Raw genomic sequence first — 17,107 nt, forward strand, 5'->3', positions numbered from 1 at the left:
CAGAGTTCTGCTCCCTGCAAGATGATGATGATGATGATGATACTTTATATACAGTGGTACCTCGGGTTACATACGCTTCAGGTTACACACTCCACTAACCCAGAAATAGTGCTTCAGGTTAAGAACTTTGTTTCAGGATAAGAACAGAAATTGGGCTCCTGCGGCGCAGCGGCAGCAGGAGGCCCCATTAGCTAGAGTGGTGCTTCAGGTTAAGAACAGTTTCAGGTTAAGTACGGACCTCTGGAACGAATTAAGTACTTAACCCGAGGTACCACTGTATTGCCCTATACCTGCAGGTCTTAGGGCGATTACAACATAAAATCACAATATAAAAACACAAACACAAAATGCATAATAAAAACAAAAACAAGAACAATCCCTAGTATAACCCAGCAGATCTTTTAAAAACACTCTTCAAGTAAACTAAATGATAACTCTTCCTTTCTGAAGAACAAAAGTGAAATCATTAACATTTTGGCATGACTGATTTTTCCATAACAGTCCTAATACATTCTGTTGTTCTTGGACAAAATAGTTTTCTGCATAGGGAAAAGCAGAACAGTTCAATCAATCAAGCAGGCGGTCCTTCTTCCATGTGGATCTCATGTTTCATAATTTGAAGTTTTCTTAGAGGTTTGACATAAACGGAGAACTTTTGGAGCGGGCACGTGAACGCCCAATGGAACCCGCAGAGCCAAGGAAAGATGTAATTGAAAACGGCACCAGCCTTCTGTCGAAATGTAGTCCGGGGAATAGTGGCTAAAACGTTTCTGCCAACAAGTAGCTGCTCAGCGGCATGTGTAAAATGAGCTCCTTATTAGGCCGGCACCTGGTGGGGGGAAAATGTCTTACAAATACCGTCACATGTGGAAATTGCAGTTACTTGGTCACATGTTTTTCTGTAGAGGTGCCAAGGACTAATATCGCACCTAGAGTTTGGGCCCCACAGTGTCCTTCTGGCACTTTGAACAGGTGGCACCAGGAAACTGTGCGTTCTTTGCATACAAATGCATTTCCTCCACCCCTCCCATGAGTTCATCTTGAGCTAACTAGTTTACAGGTTTGTAAGGTGAACCACAAAGAAGAGGGAGTTTGCATTCATTAACTTCAATGGTAGGAGCAAGAAAGTTGGGATGAGAGCACTGAAGTCTGCCAAAATCAGGTGGGGAGAAGTGATGGACTACTTTACAAATTGTCACGACTTAGCACTGGAATTTTCCCCTTTCTCCGGTGAGCTCTGAAGCATAAGGGAGATATTGATGTACCCACATCAACTCACACCCAGAGCAGAGTTTAAACATTATATTCTACTTGGAAGTTGCCCAATTTGACAGTTATTATACTCGTTCATGCTGTTATTAGTTTATGAAGCAATGTCTCATTAGAAAAAGTAAAATGATCACATGGTTACATTTTGGAGCTGCCATAGTATTTTTATAATACCGAATATCTGATTTACTTGCAATAATTAAACAGCATGTAGGCATGGCCGGATTTAGGTTTGATGAGGCCCTAAGCTACTGAAGGTAATGGGGCCCTTTATATGTCCAGTGGTCCTTTGTCAACAAATTGTCGCTGGTTTTTGTGTTAGAGAGTTTGGATTTGATATCCCGCCTTTGACTCCCCTTCAGGAGTCTCAAAGCAGCTAACAATCTCCTTTCCCTTCCTCCTTCACAACAAACACTCTGTGAGGTGAGTGGGGCTGAGAGACTTCAAAGAAGTGTGACTGGCCCAAGGTCACCCAGCAGCTGCATGTGGAGGAGCGGAGACGCGAACCCGGTTCACCAGATTACGAGACTACCGCTCTTAACCACTACACCACACTGGCTCTCATATATGCTATCTGGTAATTTATGGACCTAATGGGTATCTAAAGCCATTTGCACATAACAAATAGAAGCCTACACAACACAAAACACTGTTACTGTATGTAGGTTTTATTTTATTTGTTTTTTATCTTATATTTTGGAAATGTGCATCTAGGTTTTTTTCCCTCTCTTGGGAGGCCCCAAGAGAGTGGGGCCCTAAGTTATAGCTTGTTTAGCTTATACATAAATCCGGCACTACATGTAGGTAGGCATCAAAATCAGAGGCAATTTATAGTAAAATTGATAAAAGGTTTATTCGTAGGGAATTCAGTAAGCAACAATTGATTCCAGAAAATAGGGAGGGGTGCCTTTAATGGCCTAACTCCCCCGTTAAGGGACTCAAAAGTCCCCCAAGTTCATTATCAGTCAGAGATGAAGGAGCTGAGGCTGGATCACAAAGTGAGTCATCGCTTTTTGGAGGATAGCATTTTGGCGTGGAGTAGAAGGACATTTCTGTTTACAAACTTCTATGTCACAAGGGCAAAACATCAGAAATACATCACACCTGAGGTGGGGTTACAGTAGCTCTGGCAGGTCAAGGTGTATCACATCCCTGAGGATTAGCAAGATTTAAGCAGAGACATCACCTTGCCGACAAAGGTCCGTATAGTTCAAGCCATGGTTTTCCCAGTAGTGATGTATGGAAGTGAGAGCTGGACCATAAAGAAGGCTGATCGCCGAAGAATTGATGCTTTTGAATTATGGTGCTGGAGGAGACTCTTGAGAGTCCCATGGACTGCAAGAAGATTAAACCTCTCCATTCTGAAGGAAATCAGCCCTGAGTGCTCACTGGAAGGACAGATCCTGAAGCTGAGGCTCCAATACTTTGGCCACCTCATGAGAAGAGAAGACTCCCTAGAAAAGTCCCTGATGCTGGGAAAGATTGAGGGCACAAGGAGAAGAGGACGACAGAGGATGAGATGGTTGGACAGTGTTCTCGAAGCGACTAACATGAGTTTGACCTGGCGTGCTCTGGTCCATGGGGTCACAAAGAGTCGGACACGACTAAACAACAACACATAGTTTCAGACAGAGTTTACGCAGAGCATAATCTCCTAGGGATTCATTGATATGGCAATCGGGACGTGTGGAAAGGACCTGGAGAGCCCTTCAGGCGACACACCTGGGCAAGCAATATTTCAAGACAAACTGTGGTTGGTGAGTTCCATTTGGGTGGCCTCTGGAAAGGCCACAGTCCGATATCTATGGCACTCAGCCCTGTACTTGCTTTCCTTGATGTGATGATGGAGAACTGCATGCCAGTCAGCTGGTTCAGTGGAGATGTCAGTTGCCACCTTGGTGCCTAGAGATCGCCACGTAGTCACAATTGGACCCACATCAGTAGCAAAACGCACCTGGCGAATGTCAAACACTGGAGTCCATCTGCCATGTTGCCCCCAGTAACCATTGTCATTGGTTGCTTCCCTCCACAAATATCATTGGAATGAGTGCAGCTTCCGTGGGATCAGTTCTCTGTTTCTCTCATCGGTCTTCTGGTACAAGTCTAACCACCTCACTAGAAAGTTGAAATGCTGCTTTTGTAAGTTATTTACACAAGATGGAACGGTGCCCGTCCCTTAGTTTGTTTGTTTTTAAAAAATAATTTTTATTAGGTTTTTTACAAATATAACACATACTACAACAACATCAAAAAAGAAACAGAATCACAAATATAGGCAAAAAGAAAAAGATAAAAACATAACAACAAACACATAACAAATAAACAACACAAATTAATTAGTCGTTTAAACATCTAACCTTAAAATATATTTTTTACTTCCTCTGGGCCCTCCCTTCTGAATTTCCTTGTATTTGAATGTAGCAGTTTTCTAATATCATCATTAAAACACAGTATTTCAATTAAAATCCAATTTCTTAACTTTTCTTAAAGTTCTAGATCTCATTTATTTAATTAACTCCTAATTTAAACCTAGGCCTATCTGGTACTTTCAAGCAATTTCTAATTTTTAATATTACAATATTTATTCAAACAGTCTTTAAATTTCTTCCACTCTACTTGGTATTCCTCCTCTTTCTGGTCGCGGATTCTTCCAGTAAGGTCAGCCAACTCCATATAGTCCATCATTTTTATCTGCCATTCTTCCACAGTTGGTAATTCTTGCGTTTTGCATTACTTGGCTATTAAAATTCAAGCAGCAGTTGTGGCAGTCCCTTAGTTTGTTGGCATGTTTTCTTCTTCTGAGTTTTTAATTTGTGAATGTTTTTTGCTATTTTTTTTTAAAAAAAGATTTATATATTAAAATAAAATGCTTCCCACAAACATGAAATGCATTGATGGCTGCAGTTAGAATGCATCTAAGCAGAACAACTTTTAGATATGCAACTTTCTTAAGAATATACTGTAGCAGAACAAATTTCTTTCAAGAGAAATTATTTCACATTAGATAACTATACTTGCATATTCTGTTCTGTGCGGTGTTAGAAATTAGCAAGGAATCTCAGCTAAAGCATCCATGACTGATGACCATGCAACCTCTGCTTAAAAACCTCCAAAGTATTTCTTCTGCCTTGCCAGCTGAAGCTGTTTAAGGAAATGGACAAACATTTATAAATGTGGAATACAAAAATCATTTTAGGCATTTTATAGGGTTGTTGTTGTTGTTTTAGGTGAAACATAAAATTAGTTTTGGCACTAATTTAAACATGACAACTCTGTAGCTAGTAAAGACTTCTGTAACAGATCTGATCCCAGCTAGCTCTTTACATAGAATTATATTAAATAGGATTTTTCTTGTATTGTTCTGTGCATGTTTTTTTCTATCTATTGGCAATGTATCAAGCCGGGCTGATATGTCTTTGGGGAGAAGTGTTGACATCCTTTTGGCAAGCAGCAAATTTTTGCAGAAGAAGGAACAGTAGTGCAGGCTTAGTACACATTGATGGAGTTTTGATAATTAAGTCATGCTGTGTTTGTTCTTAAATGCCAAGTCTCTTGGAATCGGGCACAACCCAGCCAAAGTTAGGCATCAGACTCCATTAGGCTAAGAAGGGGTGGATTCTGTCTGTTGTGGATTTATTTCTGGCATTGTTGTTTTTTGTTTTGCCCTTGACACTTTGCGCTTGCTGTCATCCCTTGGGTGCTACTGGTTTTCTTCTGGGGGAAGCAGAAGCCTCTAGCCATATTCCCCAAGCAAACCTTATTTGTCAGGCAAATCATGGTTGGGAGATTCATGGGCCCCCTTTATTTTACTTATTTATTTAATTTATATACTGCCCTATACCCGGAGGTATCAACCTTCTCTTGCTTTGCTACCCTGAGGGCACCTGTCAGTCTCTTAAAATGAGCTAAGGTGGACTCTTGCTGACCAAGTGTGTGGCTAGGGGCCAAACTAGACAAGATATTTATTATTCAATAAGGAACTGCATGATCACTGCAGATGGTAACAGCAGCCACAAAATTGTTGCGCTCCAGCTTTAAAGAGCAGGTTCTCGTGAGGAAAGGCTGGGGCAAAAGAAAGAGCACTCAAACACTGAGAGATATTAAATCTTGGTCCTGTCCCTGGAAAGCGCAGGGCAAAAGCTACGTGTGGGTCAGCCCTAAGCTGCTGCTATTCCTTAGTGGCACAAGTTTATGTTGTATGTTTATCCTTTGTTATGGCTTTTAAGCCCTTCTGGTGCTTGAGGGAATCTATTTAAATCTTGATGTCCCAGAGATCTGCATATCTTTTTATAAACTGGCAGCATGTCTCATTCCTTCTCTTCCAACGTGCATGCATGTGTATCTGTCTATCTATCTGTCTGTCTGTCTGTCTATCTATCTATCTATCTATCTATCTATCTATCTATCTATCTATCTACCTACCTATCTACCTATCTACCTATCTACCTACCTTTCTTCCTGCCTGCATGTTTACATCAGTTTTTCATCACTCTGAATCATGAGTAACTTTTAACTGATATCCATAGGGCCATGGGACTTGGGAGGAGGGAACTGAAAGATTAAGCTTTCTATTTGATCACATATAGTTTCCCATCACATGAATTAGGAGTTTGGATTTGAGGATCCCGCTTTATCACTACCGAAGGAGTCTCAAAGCGGCTAACATTCTCCTTTCCCTTCCTCCCCCACAACAAACACTCTGTGAGGTGAGTGGGGCTGAGAGACTTCAGAGAAGTGTGACTGGCCCAAGGTCACCCAGCAGCTGCATGTGGTGGAGCGGGGAAGTGAACCCGGTTCCCCAGATTACGAGTCTATCGCTCTTAACCACTACACCACACTGGCTCTCCAGTGTCAATGTCTATTTTGCTGGGTACTCCAGTGTCAGTGTCTAGATGTCTATTCCAGTGTCAATGTCTAGATGCTGTCAATGTCTATTTTGCTCTTTTTACTGTTATTTCATAACAGTAAATTTATTTATTGATACTTGTTCAGAGATATACAAAAATACAAAGTCTCTTTTTCTAATATACTGATATAAAACAGCTACTTAGTCTAAGAAAGAACAGAGACAGAAAGGATAAAAGACAAGGGAAGGGGGAAACCTAATGAAAGAGAAGGTGAGAGAAGAGAAAGATTGTGAATTATTTCATCATGATGTGACATGTTTTCTCCTCCTCCTCTCTTCATATTGGGGAAAATATTCTACTCCTCTTGTGTTATTTACACCAGGTACACTCGTTTTCCTCTCATTAGGTACCACTTCATTACATTAAAAAAAATGCCTTTAATTTTCCTAGAACAGAGCTAATTCTTGGACAGAATCATGCAAGTTCTCAGCAGGGAACATTAGTATTTGATACAAGCACTAAAGGCTCATCCAATCCATCTTCACACTTCCTTTGCACACGATTTCAAAAGAGGGAGCAGTAGAAATAGGTTTTGTGTGTGGCAGCTCTGCTCATAGGCGGGCAAAAACATTCCTGTCATATTTGGATAATGCCTAGGCGAAGACAGCTTTACTAACAGCTTAGAACCTTCCATATTGCCTCACCTGAAAAAAATCTTTAATATGCTAAAAATGGCTCAAAAATTATGCAACTGGTTTAAAGAAGAAGCTGTTGCTAAAAGATTCATAAAATACTTTTAGTATTTAGGTCTTCAGCATTCAATGTGTATCCGGTAGTTATTGTGTAAAGCCCAAAGTTTAAGGACATCCAGATGTGTCCTAAAAGTAAAGGTAAAGGTACCCCTGACCATTAGGTCCAGTTGTGGCCGACTCTGTGCTGTGCTCATCTCGCTTTATTGGCCGAGGGAGCCGGCGTACAGCTTCCAGGTCATGTGGCCAGCATGACTAAGCCACTTTGGCGAACCAGAGCAGTGCACGGAAACGCCATTTACCTTCCCGCCGGAGTGGTACCTATTTATCTACTTGCACTTTGACGTGCTTTCGAACTGCTAAGTTGGCAGGAGCAGGGACTGAGCAACGGGAGCTCACCCCGTCACGGGAATTCGAACCGCCGACCTGATCGGCAAGTCCTAGGCTCTGTGGTTTAACCCACAGTGCCACCTGCGTCCCTAGATGTGTCCTATCCCCCCCAGAAAACCCACCTTCCTCCTTCGCTTCTCAGAATTAACCCCCTGCTGTCTCCCAGTTCAGTTTCTCCTCATCACCAGAGGAGCCGAGGTAAGGGAGGGTTGTGCAATGAGGCTCATACAGGTTCATCTTTGAAAAGCTAAACCATGGTTTGTTGTTACCTTGGTTCTCAGGGGACCAGATCACAGGCAGAAGTCCTGAGAAGGCTGAGGATAAGCAAAATTCCCTGGAATATGACACCCTGCTTTATAAAGTGCAAGAGAAATTTTTTAATTAATTAGAAGCATAGATAAAAGTTTTAAGGACAATCCTTGAAATTAAGGCCTTGGAATACAGTGGCACCTTGGTTGTTGAACGGCCTGGCTCCCAAACAAATAGACTCCCAAACGCCGCAAACCTGGAAGTGTGTGTTCCGGTTTGAGAACGTTTTCCAGAAGCCGAAAGTCTGGCGCAGCTTCCGACTGAGTGCAGGAAGCTCCTGCAGCCAATCAGAAGCCACGCCTTGGTTTTCGAATGGTTCCGGGAGTCAAACGAACTCCCGGAACGGACTAAGTTCAAGAACCAAGGTACCACTGTATTCATTTTGTATATCCAAGTCCTAGGATTGGCTTTATTTTCCAGTGAAAAGATTTCTGCATTTAAAACACATCTAAGTTATACTATCATGCATCTGGTTTTCTGAGACTTTTTGTTGTTCATGGGATACCCAGGGTGTTTGACTTCTAGAATATGTAGTACATTTCAGGACTGCAAGTTCTGGCCAGTCATTCTGCTTTTGAAACAGATCGTTTCCTTAGGATAAGTAGTAGCAGTAGAACAATTGATAGTTGGTTCATTTGCGGTTTAGTTGCTTGGGTTTTGAGACTGGCCAAAAGCAATGAAAGAAGACTTGCAGACATCTGTTTCAAGGTATTAAATAAACAATACATTGAGATTAGCAAGCCTTCCTTCACTGCTTCTGTTTATTGCATTATGGACCACCTTTTCTCCAGAGACCTTAAGGTGAGATATATGATTCTCCTCCTCCTCATTTAATCTCCACAACAACCTTGTGAGGTATGGAGGTGACTTGACACCACAGTGTACTTTCACCTTTAACCGCAAATTAAAATGCTGGAAATGAGCGATGGTGTAACCGCCAAAAGACCATGATCATCCTTGGTTGCGTTTTGCTTACCATTGTGGATAACACTCAAATAATATCCTACAAAAGAAGATACTTTTTCAGTTTAGTGGGTTCTTCGAGCTACAGGTAGTTGCTCCAGATCCATTTGATTCAGAGGGCTAATAATAACAATAATGTATTATTTATACCCCGCCCATCTGGCTGGGTCCCCCCCAGCCACTCTGGGCGGCTTCCAACAAAACACTAAAATACAATAACCTATTAAACATTAAAAGCTTCCCTAAACAGGGCTGCCTTTAGATGTCTTCTAAAAGTTTGGTAGTTATTTTTCTTTTTGACATCTGGTGGGAGGGCGTTCCACAGGGCGGGTGCCACTACCGAGAAGGCCCTCTGCCTGGTTCCCTGTAACTTGGCTTCTCGCAGGGAGGGAATCGCCAGAAAGCCCTCGGCACTGGACCTTAGAGTCCGGGCAGAACGATGGGGGTGGAGACGCTCCTTCAGGTATTCTGGGCTGAGGCTGTTTAGGGCTTTAAAAGTCAGCACCAACACTTTGAATTGTGCTCGGAAACATACTGGGAGCCAGTGTAGGTCTTTCAAGACCGGTGTTATATGGTCTCGGCGGCCGCTCCCAGTCACCAGTCTAGCTGCCGCATTCTGGATTAATTGTAGTTTCCGGGTCACCTTCAAAGGTAGCCCCGGAGGCTTTTTCTAGCAGTATTTTGGATGTCTGGGATGCCAACATAAGTAAATGTAAGCATCACTGAGTTAACTGCACAAATCTGTGATTATATTGTTGAAGTTGGTGACAAAGGAGAACATCAGGAGAGGCATGGGTACATGTTTAACGGTGCTAGTTTACATACATTTGATGGATGGATGGATGGATGGAGTTGATGCTGTTTTGAATTGTTCCAAACTTCCTTTGACACTAGCCAGATTACAAAGATACTATCAACGTGTACAAAATGAGTTTCTAAAGGAAAAGCTGAGCCCTTGAATATGCTTTTAAAGCAGAAGATACTACTGTGTCCTTTCCTTTAGCAGATCAAGATGATCAGGTGACAGCAAAGACTGCAAGGTTTTTAGTGGGGGCAATTAGAATAAGATCTATTATACTTCCAAAATGTATTTTGCATAGTTAAGTTTATACCTCTGTCTTCAGTCTTTTATTTTATTGCTATGGCTAGTGGCTGATGCAAATAAAGATTCTCCTGATTCTCCTTAAATAATAATTAAAAAAATGGTAGGTAACCAAGACTTTGGGAAGGAAAGTTTTCAAACGAATAGTGTGTTTGTAGTTAATAACTATTGAAGAACATTGCTTCTGCTATACATTTACGTATCGTCCTGTAGCATGTTTGATAGAACTGGCCATATTAAAACTTGCATGTACCACTGTCTGTTCAGCTTATATTTTCATATTTCGATTAGATTTTTCTTGCCAGCACCTGGGCTTCATTTCTGTACTTGGAGTTGCTAAGGACCCTCTTAGCAATGGGAGTTTTCGACTTCCAAATTCACCTTCTTTTTTCTGCCATTCTCTTAACTCGCTTCTGATCCTAAGTGTTTGGCTATCGAGGAAGGATGGCCAGTAGATTCTAAACCAAGTTTATACCTTTCCGTTTCAGCAAGACACCAGAGAAATGCAGCGAGGCACAATTTGCTACAACTTGTAGGTTGCCTGTGACCTGCTGGTATGGGTCCTTCTGTTACATAATAGAGAACAGAGGTCTGAAAGGGAAAGAATGCTGGCTGGGAGAATTTTCAAAGGGAGCTGAAAGCAATACTGTACAGGAAATTAAATCATTGGGCAAGGAAGTGGAATTGGACTGATTGCAGTCATTAATGTCCCTTTAACGAGGGGCATGTAAGGAATGTTACTCAGCAACTGTGATAGTCCCTAGTGTGGTGCCAATTAAATAACGCGGACGGGGTATTTCAAACAAGGAGCCAGCGCTCGGTGGGGAGGGGAGGAAAGGGGGATTTTTTATGAGGCAAGAATAAGGCTTTGCATCCCAGAGAATGCAGGAGACTCTAACTATTGTCCTCTGAGAATAATTTGAAAGGGGAAGCCCATATATTAGACGAGCGGAGATCCGTGGAAATTTGCTGCATTTTGTGTAGTAGTTTGCCTTAGTCTTTCTGTTGCACCTCACCCTCTTTTTAAACTATAAATCAAAAAGCAGATTTTTTGCCTTCAAACACTCCTTATATGCAAAAGATGCAAGATGTGATTAAATGGTTTTTAGAAACGTTGGTTCAAAATATTTATAAATGGCAGGTGCATCCATTTTTCATTGTTTCAGTTAGTTTTTCAGAAAAGATAAAAGGAAACTAACTTAACAATTTACACAAATGTTTGAAACTATATTACAGAAACATGTAAACAGTACTTTTCTTGCTTTAGTTTAAAGCATCTATTTTTTTCAAGTCAGCTAATAAAACAACTTGTTCTTGCATCTATATGTTTTTCAAGTTCTTGTTGTGTTCTTCCAGCAATCCTTTATGCCTTTTAAGTATTTCAAGCAGAGAACTTTGAAATTCAGGATTATTTTACTGACACTTAATCCATTTATTTCCAACAGTATTTCTGTGCCATCCTCTAACCAGAGTTTTCTGGGATAATGAGCTAGGGCAGCCATAGTGTTCATCTTGCATGTTGCCTCCCCTCACTTCATGTTACATATTCTCTTCACCTTGCTAAATGGCACCCACTCTTTTTGATACCCTTGTGTGGAGGATCTTGATTTGGCTCCCCTTCTCTGTTTGCACAAAGACAAGAGAGGTAGTAAAACAGGGCATTTCTGACCCCCTGCGCATATGCGCTGCACCCATGTTGTGAAAAGTTGTGCTGTTTCTGTTCAAAAATTGTATGGTTTTCTTTCTGTCTTTTTGGAATGTTAACTTGGGAAAAGTTCAAAAGCTACAATTAACGCACACACAGCAATACAATGACACCGCTAATGGAGGGGAAAGTGAAACTCACTGATTACGGTCCTTAGTATATTCTGAGTAAGATGGTTGGCCATTTAGAATAAAACCACCTCAGGAGAAGCTCACCGACTTTACTAGCAGAGAACCTGCTTCCTGGTCCTTGTGTAAAAAGCTTGATTTATTCTACTCTCATTTCTTTTGGGCTTACCCTCTTAGTTTGTTTTAAGTAATGGTTGTTGTTGCTGTTGTTTAGTCGTTTAGTCATGTCCGACTCTTCGTGACCCCATGGACCAGAGCACGCCAGGCACTCCTGTCTTCCACTGCCTCCCGCAGTTTGGTCAAACTCATGCTGGTAGCTTTGAGAACACAGTCCAACCATCTCGTCCTCTGTCGTCCCCTTCTCCTTGTGCCCTCCATCTTTCCCAACATCAGGGTCTTTTCCAGGGAGTCTTCTCTTCTCATGAGGTGGCCGAAGTATTGGAGTCTCAGCTTCAGGATCTGTCCTTCCAGTGAGCACTCAGGGCTGATTTCCTTAAGAATGGATAGGCTTGATCTTCTTGCAGTCCATGAGACTCTTAAGAGTCTCCTCCAGCACCATAATTCAAAAGCATCAATTCTTCGGCGATCAGCCTTCTTTATGGTCCAGCTCTCACTTCCATACATCACTACTGGGAAAACCATAGCTTGAACTATGTGGACCTTTGTTGGCAAGGTGATGTCTCTACTTTTTAAGATGCTGTCTAGGTTTGTCATCACTTTTCTCCCCAGAAGCAGGCGTCTTTTAATTTCGTGACTGCTGTTACCATCTGCAGTGATCATGAAGCCCAAGAAAGTGATCCTTCATGGATCACTGCCTTGCCGTGGCGAAGGGACTTGAATAACTCAGAGAAACTATGAGCTATGCCGTGCAGGGCCACCCAAGATGAACAGGTCATAGTGGAGAGTCGTGACCAAATGTGATCCGCCTGGAGCAGGAACCGGCAAGCCACTCCAGTATCCCTGCCAAGAAAACTCCATGGAAAAAAACAACAGGCATATAAAAAATGGTTGTTACTACCTCTTAATACCTGTTGCTGTCCTGTTTGTGGGCTTTCCAGAGGCATTATATATCTCAGTTGATTTCATATATCTCTGTTGATTTTATATATCTTGGTTGATTTCCACCGCCTCTGTCTCAGTTGTTCTCTGGTTTGCTCCGTAACCACCTTTTTCCCCCAGCGACGTGTAGCTGTTAATGTTTCAGATGTTTGTCAATCACAACTGCCATTGTCCCAGCATTCTAATCTTTGCCCAAACTTGCTAGCTATTATTGTTATTGTTATTATTTTCCTGCAGCGGTTCTCACATTTCCCTTCCGTGATTCCAGCTTTGTCCATTTCATTCATCCCTTTGAGCACATTTTTGAACATCCCACCTTATTTTGGTAATACTGCTTGACTGCTTCTACTCTTCAATATCTGCAGACCTCTTCCAAAGGTTTGAAAGGGACCTTGAACCTTCCAGCCTTCTGCTGAATGCAGGATCTTCAGTGTATATAGCTTGGGATTCTCTCACTATTTTGTTTTGCAGTCCACAGTCAGTCTGAAGAGACCTCCTTTGTGCTACTTTGTCGGTGTGATGGCCTGGGACTCGGGCCTGGACTCGGAGCCAGAAGAGTCTCGGTCTGTACCAGATCCTCTGCCTCAGGCGGCAACTGAACCTAGTCTGAGGCCTGATCCTGAAGAGCCCCAGTCCGCACAGGTTCCCCTGCAACAAACACCAGCTGGGCCGAGTCAGGGGCCTGAGCCTGCCCTGGCTCCAGATGCGGGGATTACCTTGTTGCCTTCAGCTGGGCCATCACTTACAGCTGCTCCATTACTGGTTGGGTCAGGAGAGGGTGAGGCAGCCCCTGGGTCTAGTAACCCACCGACGTCTCCCGAGCTGCGGAGACTAAGGTCTGAGAGAAGGAGAGACCTGAGTACTCGCAGGAGGAGTGCTCACCTTCGGGCAAAACAGGGAGGCGAGTCGCCGGGGGATCAGGACCGGCCGTTACCCCGACAGAGATAAAAGGCTGTCAGACCCTGCCCCAGGTTGCGGGAGCAACATTGCTGTATGCCAGATCCTGCCTGAGATCCTGTGCCTGTCCTTGCCTGGTTTCCTGTCTTGTGTCCTGCCTTGGCTGTGTCGGACTGACTCCTCACAGAACCCTTGGATTCGGGACCGGACCTGGACCACGTTTCTCGGGTTACCCTTGGGCCCAGCACAGTCTGTAGTACAATACTTGTTCTCACTCACCTGGTCAGGTGCCCAGTGACTTTGCTGTCATAAGTCTCATACCCTCCAATATTCCTCTGATGGAAATAGAGACATCCTATTCAACAACAACAATTTAGACCTCATCCATCTGACTGGCTTGCCCCAGCCACTTTGAGTGGCTTCCAACACATATAAAAGCATAATTAAACATTTAAAAACCTTCCCTATACAGGGCTGCCTTCAGATGTCTTCTAAGGGCTGTATAATTACTTATCTCCTTGGCTCGGGGGTCACATAACTCCATACCCTTCAACATATTTTGGTTGAAAATAGGGGCGTCTTAAGGAAAAGCGGGACATACCGGGATCAAAGCAGAAACCGGGACGGCTTCTGTAAATCTGGGACTGTCTATGGAAAATAGGGACACTTGAAGGGTCTGCAGTCCACATCACATGTCAATCATCATCGTCGTCGTCGTCATCTGAAGCCAGGAGAGGTGTGATGTCGTGCTTCTAGAGTCCTGGTGACAGCCTTGCTCCTGGGAAACGCTCTGCTTTCAATCTATCTAGTATATTTCTTTGTCAAATAGCCAGGTCTTAAAGGTTAGTTGGCCGGATTTTGTGACATAAAAGCTACATCATGCCTTCATCATACAATGAGCTTTGTTCATTTGCATACTATTATGTGCTTCACAGCAGTGCTTAAGGTTGCTCTTGTCCCCCCTCCCTTAAAGTAATCTAGGGCCGAAAGAGATATGATAACACTGAGAAACTCTTTCTTTAACAATGGAGCGTTTCTGTTGTTTTTCTTAATCACATTTTTTATATATCCTCTGGTAACTTTTGATGGTACAGCGTGGTGGACCTTCCTTTTTATCATTGGTTTTATTGTTGGAAGACTCTTGTTTTCATCCCAGTGAACTAGGACGTTTAGGCTGTTGTATCTCCTAAAGAAGACCAAACAACCATTTTCCTCCAAGATAGATACTATAACAGAGAATATTTCCAGATTTTTGTGTGTCATCAAGGAGTACTAAATAATTAAACATGTATATGGAAGAAGCTTCAGAGAGTGACTCCAGTGATGAAGGTTAGTTGAGAATAACTTAAGAAAGAGAACTTAACGTGTTGACTCGTAATGTAGAAATCCAGGCTCAATTAACATAATGTGCATGTAAATCATTGGTAAACTGATTGGAATATTCTGTCAAATGATAAGGATAGTTTTGCTACACCCTGCTTTCTGATATTTTTGATCCAGTGCAGATCTTTGGGAATGCTCTCCTCATGACTTGCGAGGATCTATAAAGACCTGTGGCCTTAGATTCATGGTTTTGGGCCATCATGGCAGCTCTGGGAAGTGCCTGATGCATGAGGTTTATGGTTCAATCAGTGGAGACAGAGGTGATCTCTGATGTTGGTGGTGGATGAAATTCAAGAATAATTATGAGGTTCCAAGAGGAACCGCTTGATGGATCACCGAGGGCCTTCTGGCGGTTCCCTCATTGCGAGAAGTGAGGTTACAGGGAACCAGACAGAGGGCCTTCTCAGTAGTGGCGCCCGCCCTGTGGAACGCCCTCCCTTCAGATGTGAAGGAAATAAGCAGCTATCTTCTCTTTAAAAGACATCTGAAGGCAGCCTGTTTCAGGAAGTTTTTAATATTTAATGCTGAATTGTTTTTAACACTTGATTAGAAGCCGCCCAGAGTGGCTGGGGAAACTCAGCCAGATGGGCGGGGTACTAATAATAATAATAATAATAATAATAATAATAATTTGTGTGTGCATGTGCCCATGCACATTTTCTCATTATCATTTACTTTCATTCTTGACTTCCATTTCTGTTTCAGAGGCTTCTCTAAGTTGCAGTATGTTACACTCAGGATCCATAAACCCAGTCCCTTAGTACCCACCTTTGCCAAGTCCTTAAGTCTTCCCTTTACATTCCCCCTCCCCCATATTGACTTAATATAACTGTTGTTTGCTTGTTTTATTTATTTTTTTAGTTTATGTGTTACTTGCAGGGCTATCCATTAGTCCTTCCATTTAGAATAGTTCTAGATCTCATTCATTGATTTTCTTTTCTTTTATGAGTGTTTTTGTCTGTCTCAGGTGATTTTTTTATAAGCAGCTTATAGGCTGCTTATATTAAATAAAGGGAGCGGGTAACACTGTGGTCTAAACCACTGAGCCTCTTGGGCTTGCTGATCGAAAGGTTGGCGGTTCGAATCCCCACGATGGCGTGAGCTCCCGTTGCTCTGTCCCAGCTCCTGCCGACCTAGCAGTTTGAAAGCACGCCAGTGCAAGAAGATAAGTAGGTACTGCTGTGGCAGGAAAGTAAACGGTGTTTCCATGTGCTCTGGCACTCGTCACGGTGTCCCTTTGCGCCAGAAGCAGTTTAGTCATGCTGGGCACATGACCCAGAAAGCTGTCTGTGGATGAGTGTCATACCCCATAGTTGAATTTAACTGGACTTAACCATCCAGGGGTCCTTTACCTTTATTTTACCTATATTAAATCAGCAAGAATGCTCTCTGTTTTATTATTATTTCTTGTCTCTGTGTTTCTCTTGTTCTTGTTTCTCTTTCTCTCCTGTATTATTATTGGACTGTAGTGTGTTGTATTAGTGCAAGCACTCACTACTGTAAGCAGCAAAGCAGAACACAATGCATTTATTGCTGTTGTTACCATCATACCTTGGAGGTCAAACTGAATGTGTTCCGGAAGTCCGTTTGACTTCCAAAATGTTCAGAAACCAAAGCGCGGCTTCTGATTGGCTGCAGGAAGCTCCACACGTCTTTCTAATAATATTGCAACTCTAGTTGTTTAAAAAGCCTGTGTGATTCCTGATTCCTCTAGCAGTTCCCTAAGGACTTATTTTAGTTAATCTTCTAAAAGAAGCATAAACTAAACTTGAATTGTATTAATAGAAGTAACTTCAATTATTAAACTCATTTTAATCTTTATCCCATTCCTTTTCTTATAAGCTGCTTGAATGAACCTATATTCTAATGTGTTTTTCCCCGTTTTCATGTCATATTTTTCAGTTTCCTTGCTATCCCTAACAGTAAAGTGGAGGAAAAAATGGAAATAATATTGCTCGGTAGTCGGTCCTTGGGACCTAGCCTCTGCTTATATCAAGAATGTCTACCTCATCCCCATAGAAGTGAGACAAAAGCCATGGGGAATTATAGTTAGACTACAGAATTTCAATCTTTCTACTTTTTTCATTCTACCTTTCCTCCCAGAGGAGTCCAAGACAGTAATCTGGTTTAATGCGGAATATAAAGTGGATGGGAAACTCTTTATTTGCTGTTGTTTAGTTTTACACAGAAATCCTTTGTTTTGAAGATCTTATAGACGCCGTTCCTGAGTGTGTGGGGACAGCCTGCAGTTGCTGTTGATAAAGGGAAGGCACACTGCACATGAGTTGGCCTTATTCTTAATTACT

General features: G+C 42.3%; 2 protein-coding genes across 6 annotated transcripts in view; one reads left to right on the forward strand and one right to left on the reverse strand.

Annotated features, from left to right (window-relative positions):
* ACER2 (alkaline ceramidase 2) overlaps nucleotides 1-17,107 on the reverse strand; it is a 529,013-nt gene that overhangs the window by 196,565 nt on the left and 315,341 nt on the right. The window lies entirely within an intron of this gene.
* The window catches only part of MLLT3 (MLLT3 super elongation complex subunit), a 148,798-nt gene that overhangs the window by 57,640 nt on the left and 74,051 nt on the right, over nucleotides 1-17,107 (forward strand). Inside the window, exon 1 of one of the 4 annotated variants that reach the window (XM_083593487.1) lies at nucleotides 14,346-14,747. The exons of the other annotated variants lie outside the window; for them this stretch is intronic. Coding sequence (XP_083449613.1) covers nucleotides 14,705-14,747 — 43 coding nt within the window. The 5' untranslated portion in view covers nucleotides 14,346-14,704. Of the gene's footprint in view, nucleotides 1-14,345; nucleotides 14,748-17,107 lie in introns of those variants that run through there. 4 annotated transcript variants of the gene reach the window in all.

Source organism: Podarcis filfolensis (assembly GCF_964270895.1).
Source record: "Podarcis filfolensis genome assembly, chromosome: 17".
Taxonomy (NCBI): Eukaryota; Metazoa; Chordata; class Lepidosauria; order Squamata; family Lacertidae; genus Podarcis; species Podarcis filfolensis.